This window comes from Lotus japonicus, chromosome 5 (assembly GCF_012489685.1).
Source record: "Lotus japonicus ecotype B-129 chromosome 5, LjGifu_v1.2".
NCBI classification, from domain to species: domain Eukaryota; kingdom Viridiplantae; phylum Streptophyta; class Magnoliopsida; order Fabales; family Fabaceae; genus Lotus; species Lotus japonicus.
In genome coordinates this window covers 39494592-39502525 of record NC_080045.1, presented here as the reverse complement: position 1 = coordinate 39502525, position 7934 = coordinate 39494592, and the positions used below count along the sequence as shown (strand labels likewise).

The following is a 7934-nucleotide window of genomic DNA, read 5'->3' as shown; positions in this document are numbered from 1 at the left end:
ATGATACCAAAATGAGGCGTGACCCCTCCCAATTCGAAAGCAAAACGCCTCAACAACATGCTCACGGGATCTACATATTGCCCTCCAAACATGCGACCCACTGACCCCAGGGGCAGACAACACACCATGGCCTCTAAGATACAAATTGCTAAGAAGCTGAACCTAGAGCTTGTCTTTGGAGTGGGTCATATGCCAAACCTGCTTGCCAAGCAACGCAATATTAGTCATCCTTGCTCGACGAACACCAAGCCCACCCCACTTCTTTGGCAACGCAGCCTTCTCCCAAGCCACCATGTGAACACGCCTTTTGTCTCAATTTGCCCAAATGAACCTCCTAGCCGCTGCATCCAACACATCACAAACTGACTGAGGCAACTAGAAAATTTGCATGGGATGAATAGGCAGGGACGCAAGCACAAAGTTCACCAAGGTTAACCTCCCAACTTTGTTGAGCAACTTTCCCTTCCAATATGCTAACTGACGAGCCACTCTATTAACCACATGATGCTCCTTCCTCACTCTGCCTCGAATAACAGGGAACCCCAAATACTTCTCAAAGTTGGTTGTGAAAGGTATAGACGTGACAACCACAATCCTGTTCTTCTTGAGTTTTATTTGAATTATCAGATTTATGGGATCAATTTCCTAAAAATTTTACCTCATTCTTACTTTATTATTATTTTCTAATTTTCACAAAGAAAAAATCAAAATGGAAACAAAATGCCACGTGGAGAACAGGGAGTATTAGTTGATCTATTTCACCGATGAGTTTGGAGCCAATGGACATTGGTTTCAGCCACTCCTAACCAAAAACCATGTTCAACCTCTGCACTTTTTCCACTGCTTCTCCTTCTTCAACCTTCATATTCAGCCTTCAACTTCATCCACTTCTCAAATCCTACAATGTAAAACACACACTCTCTCTCTCTCTCTCTCTCTTGATGAATCTTGTGATTATTTGTATTTTGATTTATTCATTTCGTTGCAGTCAACAAGTAATCAATGCAGAAATTCGAGGGTCAAAATGTGCTCCCTTCCTCAAAACACCATCGTTGTGCGTTCTCTCTCACTGGGGTTCAATTTGTTGAATTGATGTATTGATTTGCCACCATAGTTTGAATCTTTCTTCATATTTACATTCATATCCAGGTGGGGTGTGGAGGTGTGGCCGTTGATTTCTTGGCTACCGTTGCTGCTTACCCTAAACCTGATGACAAAATCAGAAGCACCAGCTTGAAGGTTCCTTCTTGTTTCACCTTTTTTTTTTTACAAAAATGGTAGAACAAAGAGAAAGCACCTCCAGACATCCGGGCAGGGTGCCAGAGGCGCCAGCAGAGGCCCACTCCTAGAAGGAGCGCCGGGGGATCTCCCCGAGGAGGGTTGCCCACCAACTAGGATTTTACTGACCCAAGGGATTCGAACCCTCGACCTTTGGGTGCTTTCAATCATGTTTTTTTTTTCCTTTTCCCTTTTTTTAATTAATTTTCCACTATTGGATTGGAAGCCTTCATTATTTATTTTTGTTTGCGAATAGTTTTGTGCTTACAATGCTTCAAACAATTTAAATCTTGAGTAACCATGGCTATGTCCTCTGCATCACAGGTTCAAGGAGGTGGCAATGCGGGCAATGCTTTAACCTGCCTTGCTCGCTTGGGCCTAAATCCAAGGGTCATCACCAAGGTCTTAATTTAGTAGTTATTTCAACTAAACCTCTCAGCATATGTGTTTGTTAATTTTTAAAAAATCTGATAATATTTACCGGTTCAAACCTGATGCTGAGACCATTGCATTTGTGTTTTATGTTAAAACAAACCTGTTGGCACTCATTAGATTGCAGATGACAGTCAAGGAAGGGGCATATTAGATGAGCTACAGGCTGATGGTGTAGATACATCCTTTATTGTGGTAATTTTTAAAACTATTAATGTTTGCGGTTTTAGCCGATTTGGAAGAGTTTATTTGAGCTTATGTCATAGCATAAGTGCTTATTCAAGCTTTTGAGAGAGCTTATGTAAATAGCTTATCCTACTTATAAGCTGTTTTGAGCTTATTTTCATTAGCTGTTCAGATTTGCTTATGCTTACATATAATAAGAGTAATGATGGTTAGTACGATACGGAAGTTAAGAATGTTATTTTGAACTATTAATTGTTATATAAGATGGTAGTATTTATCAAAACTGCAAATTTTAATCAGTTTCTCTCTCCACTTTTATCTGTTTATAGTAATTCGTTTGATTCGGCTAAAGATTTCTTCGTAAGATATAGCATCACTCCATATAATAATTCTGATTTTTATGCAATGAATTTCTCAAATTAGCTTGTGAATAAGCGCTTATGCAAAAAGTTCTTATTGCCATAAGCGCTTAATTAAGTTGTTTACGCATGATGGAATGAATTATGACTTTTGAGTTGGTGACATGAGATTTGAATTTGTTCCCAATTCCTTTTGGTTATGGGCAGCATTTTAATCTCATGACTAAGTTATGTGGTCATGGTCATTAATTGTCATCTCTCCAACTATTCACCCAGATTTCAATGATTTTGGCACTCACTGTTCCGTTTACATTCCCCGCTAACTACTTATAATTATAATTACCCAAGGTGTCCTCAATTAAGCATGAAAAGACAAATAGAACTATAATGAATTAATATTTTATTTGAAAGAGAATTTATTTCATCTAAGGTGAATTGGATATTGCAATTACAAGCAGTTAGTGGGGATTGCAAATAGACAATGGGAGCGACAACGGTCCTAACTACTTTTTAATAATTTTCTTTTTGTGGTTACCTTCCCTGTTATTTGCAGGTATCTAAGGAGGGAACTTCACCATTTACATATATTATTGTGGACAACGAAACGTAATGGTCATTGTCTTACACATGGTTACACCATCTTGACTTTTTCCCCCGGTTATATTCACATGATTTAAAGGGGGGCAGCATGAGTTAGGTGGATCTAGTTAACATTCTAGTCACTGTCATCTGCATGGTTTGAACATAAACGAGGAGATATGTTTCCTTTTTTATTTTCATTGAAGAAGAAAAACAAAATGATATGAGAAGCTGCAAACTTTGCACCTATGCTCACATATCTATTTTCTGTTCACCGCCTTATCTCCATTTTATTGTGTTCATCATCTTTGGCACTATCTGGGACTTGTTTCAACCCATAAACAATGCAATGCATAATTTGAAGGACAAGTTGGTCATTAGTAGTAATCTATAATTGAAATTTTTGTTATAACTTGACTGATTTTCAGTTTCTCAGGAAGACTCGCACATGTATACATACTCCAGGATATCCTCCAATGATACCAGATGATCTTCCAGAATCAAGTTTGCTATCTGCATTGGATGGAGCAAGCATGGTATATTTTGATGGGAGGTTGCCTGAAACTGCTCTGATTGTTGCTCATGAGGTTATCACTCATTTATTTTACTTGCAATTCTGATACAAACTATTGAAGCCTTGTCATATTTAGAAGTTGAAGCTTGTGTAATTTCATCAAAGAGGCATGTATCTTTATAATATATTCCAGTTACCTCTGATAATCTTATATTAAAAGAATACCAACTAATCACACTATGTCTAATGTCTAATGTCAATGGTTGAACACAGTGAATATTGTGAGAGATTTTCATACTGTGATAGATATAGTCAATCAGTAGTAACAGAATGAGAGTTAGTTAGTGCTGTTAGAAGTTAGTTATGGAGGCTACATGCTGTATTGGCTATATATAAGCCACTGTAGAGAATAGGGATATAGAGAAGTTAGTTGAGGAAAAAGGAGGGACCAGGACCTCTTGTATCTTGTAGATTTCAATGTACAGGCAGGCTTCTTATATCTTATTAGTCTTTCAATACAATTTTCTTCTTTTGTTTTTAATTCTTAAGCAGTTTTACTTTTATCATATTTCAAGAAATGTAATCTGCAATGCGTAGTGGATATTGCACGTTCATCCAATCAGTTAAATCAAACTAATCATTTTGTTTCTATTTTCACCTTGATATCCATTATTTCCTTAAATCATTGTGTATCTTAAGTGCATATTTTATTTGTTTTGTAATGCTACAAGAAACTTCTATGTTATTTCCCTTGGTGTCTTTAACACCTTCCTTTTTTTTTTCTTTTCTGCACAAAGTAGGTTAGGGATGGGACAAGAACTTTATCTGGAGGTAAACAAAATCTTGTATTTTCCAGTGCAGGCAGTTAGGAGGAATATACCCATCTTAGTTGATGCAGAAAGGCCAAGGGAAGGGTTGGATGATCTCCTTAAAGTAGCTGATTATGTTGTATGCTCAGCGAAGTTTCCCACCGTAAGTTCATTGTTTTCTCTGAAAGTGCTATGTTAAGAAATGTGTAACAGACTAACAATTCTCTCATCAAACTTTTCTTCATGTGCAAACATGTTGAATTGATTTTAACATTCTACTTTCTGTTCTATCAGACAATCAGTATATGTATTTTTACTGAGTAAGAAAAATATCCTGTCTTAGCATCCTCAAAGAAAATACTACTACTTTTTTTGTGGTCTACAAGGTCTTCTTGAGTTCTTGTACATGTGTAATTTTAGTTATTTACAAACTGTTTTTTTTTTGTTGGGAAAGGAATATTGCTTTTAGATATGAATGGCACATATCTTTTCTTTTTTTTCTGGTTGCTACAACATTTTTGTTTTTATATAAATATTTTTTCATTAGTTTTACTGAAACCTTATTTTTACTCCGATCTGTGGATTTGAGTTTCTTTTAAGCATCATAAAATAGGCTTGTGATGTACCTTTCTCTGCTCACAGGCGTGGACAGAGGCATCAACTATTCCACAAGCACTTGTTTCTATGCTTTTAAGGTTGCCCAAAATCAAATTTGTGATAGTAACTTTGGGAAAAGACGGTTGTATAATGCTCGAGAGAAGTGCTAATGGTATGTATAGCCGATCGTGGGCAAAGTCGTTTTACATTGTATTTATTTTTTGTATGTTAACAGGTTATCATTTATTAAGCTTTTTCTGGAAGCAGGTCCTTCCGCAGAAGAAGTGAATGTAGACAGCTTTTTGGAATCACTGGAGCTGAAAAAGAATAAGAGTACATCGATTCCTGCTTGCATATCATCAGTAATGTCAATGAAACCCATAATTCTTTTTTCTCTGTTGTGGTATTACTGAAGTGAAATCTGACACCAAGCTTTATCCCACTGGGTGGGGTGGGCTACTTAGATCAATCAGCAGTGTTAGATTATTACACCCAATTTTTAGTACAACCATTTGTGTATTTTTTGAACTTTCATTAGGTCCATATTGTTGTCTAACCCTCTCAGGGATGACCAACTATTTTTCTCCAACTGTTCTTTAAATGTACCAAGACTCAAACTGAAAGAAAGCACACTAGTGATTTTTGTTCACGATGCACTACATAGGTAATTTAGCAATATTAGGAAAACATTCTAGGGATGCCAGAAATTCTTTGCGGAAAAGGAGGCTGCATTTAATAGCACTGCATGCATTTGCCAATCTTTGGAATGGAAGACACTGAAATCTTTGAACAGCTAAAGCAATTTTTATTGTCTGTAAGAATCTAGTATATATAAGGAAATTCTTGAGCAACTTGCATTTAAAATTCCGAGTCACACTCTAACTCTATGCTTAATGCTGGTTAGAATCCATTTGCTTGAAACGTGAACAACAAGCCACCTAACTTGTGCTAAAATTCAACTTTTTTATTAGAATAATAGGAAGCAACTAGGATCGAAATCTAGACCAACTGTCCCAAAAGCATAAGCTAGGGGGTGAAAACATGTGAATTGTCTTATATTATATTTCTAACTGACCTACCCAATTCTCTATATGAAATGCCAAATAATCAATTATGTAAATTGATAACATGAGTGTTACAAAATAAAGAGAAAGAGAACAACAAATTGTTCTAGGCCTTTATGGTGAGATCTTGAATGACTTATACCCTGGAAGTTCTAGAAATAGGGATTGCGACAAAGAAAAGATTATGTGCTTATTTGTGTTTCTGTTCAACTTTATAGTCATATATTTTTTCTCCATTCTCCCAGCCAGTGGCAAAATTCAAGTCAGAAGGGATAGGAACTGTTTGTGGGAAGTTGTATGTTGGAACAGCTGAGAGCATTCCATCATCAGAGCTTATTGATACGACTGGTGCTGGGGATGCATTTATTGGAGCTGTTATTTATGGTAATGCAACAGCTATGTTCTGTTTTTAAGCTTCATGACCACTATCTTTTTTGTTTCCTTCTATATGGATAAGATCTGTTGCTTGATTTTCTTTCAGCTATCTGCTCAAAGTTTTCACCAGAGACCATGCTATCCTTTGCTGCAAATGTGGTAGGTGGTCAATCAATTGTTTTTATATGTGTGTTTATGGAGCATATGAGGGATTAGTGAAAGTAAGAGGAACAAATCTCAACAATCAAATTTTACATAAATGGTCAAGATTAGAACATAAGTTATATGACTTATGTAAATGATTGTATTATCCTTAACTAACTTTCAATGTTAATGGGCTTTAAGCCCTCCACTTTATAACAAAAAAACTTTCAATGTTAATCATTTATATATGATTATATGGCATGCCTTATTATGCATTTCAATTATAAATATTTATTATGTGTTTGAACCTAATTTGGGTATGGTTTATGTCAATTTCAGGCAGGTGCTAAGTGCCGAGATCTAGGAGCAAGAAGCGGTCTTCCTTACCGTACAGACCCACGCTTAGCATCCTTTATTCAGTAGATATAACATATTTGTCTTCAGTGGTTTCTCAGTAATAGAGTTAATGATCTTGGACAGTTAGCCACTGATATTGGCTTCTAGATCTTTCATTTTTCACAGTTGAAGTGAGGGGAGGTGTGGGCATTCTCTGCTTTCTACTTTTTACCTTTCCCTTCAATTGTTGAGTTCTCATCTTGGATTTACATGCATGTTTGGATCGGTTTATGTTTAACCAGAGTTAACTCTGAAATTCAGAAGTTACTCACATAAGTTTCTCCCCAATATTGATTTTGGTTTTAGAGTGAAGGATTTCCAAACATGCCCTTGTTAAATCACATTATACTTTTTATTTGTCGTGGTCATGGGAGAAACGTGGTCATGGGAAAAACCGAAACTAAGTATAATAAAAAAGTTGCAAAAAATGGGGTTTTTTTGGGTGTTTAAAAGAAAAGAAATTTCCATTTCCATACTTCATTGAAATTTGATTGGTAAGACCGGTTGAGGTCAAGAATTTCATTGCATCACAATATATTCGTCTTAAAAAGATATTTTAAAATAATTTGTGTAAGGCAATATAATTGAAATATGTTTAATCCATTTAATAAATGAAAGTGGAAAAGATTAATAAATAATGGTGAAAGAGAGTAATCTATATGATATATGTTTCTGATTTAGTGGCTATATATTTTTTTTTGGTTTTCTAAGGTTTTCTATCGCCGGCGGTAACTATGATATTAATCATTCGTAGCTCTGAAATTACATTAAGAGTGTATGCGTTTTCCAACAAATATTTCTCCATATGTACTGTTCAGAGATCGAATCCTGGATAAGTGTGTAATATAAAGGTATTATTTTTGTTTTGAAATGCAAATAATACAAAGGCCATGGTTGTTTTATTTTTGGTACAATGCAACTAACCAGGAAGAAAATCAAAACAATATGCTATTCAGCCGTAAAAAAAGAATAGGCTGTACATTTTGGGCTTAAAATTAAATGAACAGCCTAAATCTAAATTAGGGTTTTATGTTAAAATTAAATGACCAACACTCTTTCTCATACAACACCTTCATCTTTCCTCAGCAAGGCATCCTGCCTCCACCCCTGCTCTCAGACCTTCACTCCCCTCTCTCTCTCTCTCTCGTCATCTGAACTTCTCCATCGCTCTCTATTCATGCTACTACTAGCACAACTTTAC

The 7934-nt window shown here is 35.8% G+C and overlaps 1 protein-coding gene across 1 annotated transcript; it reads left to right on the top strand.

Annotated features, from left to right (window-relative positions):
- The first annotated feature begins 768 nt into the window (after positions 1–768).
- On the top strand, positions 769–7045 carry LOC130719344 (uncharacterized). Its single transcript, XM_057569970.1, has 13 exons — positions 769–905; positions 989–1054; positions 1150–1239; positions 1603–1680; positions 1831–1905; positions 2809–2861; positions 3271–3421; positions 4210–4320; positions 4800–4926; positions 5022–5116; positions 6064–6202; positions 6300–6352; positions 6677–7045. Exons 1-13 carry the CDS (start codon positions 816–818, stop codon positions 6758–6760), a joined length of 1212 nt encoding a protein of 403 aa, XP_057425953.1. The 5' UTR covers positions 769–815; the 3' UTR covers positions 6761–7045.
- The last annotated feature ends 889 nt before the right edge of the window (positions 7046–7934 follow it).

What these genes read in the sequence shown, in the direction of transcription:
- LOC130719344 (XM_057569970.1), top strand. Translation starts at nt 816, where the DNA reads ATGTTCAACCTCTGCACTTTTTCCACTGCTTCTCCTTCTTCAACCTTC. An exon ending in GCTCAGCGAAGTTTCCCACC is followed by an intron (nt 4,321 to 4,799) that starts GTAAGTTCATTG and finishes CTCTGCTCACAG; the next exon opens with GCGTGGACAGAGGCATCAAC. An exon ending in TATCCTTTGCTGCAAATGTG is followed by an intron (nt 6,353 to 6,676) that starts GTAGGTGGTCAA and finishes TGTCAATTTCAG; the next exon opens with GCAGGTGCTAAGTGCCGAGA.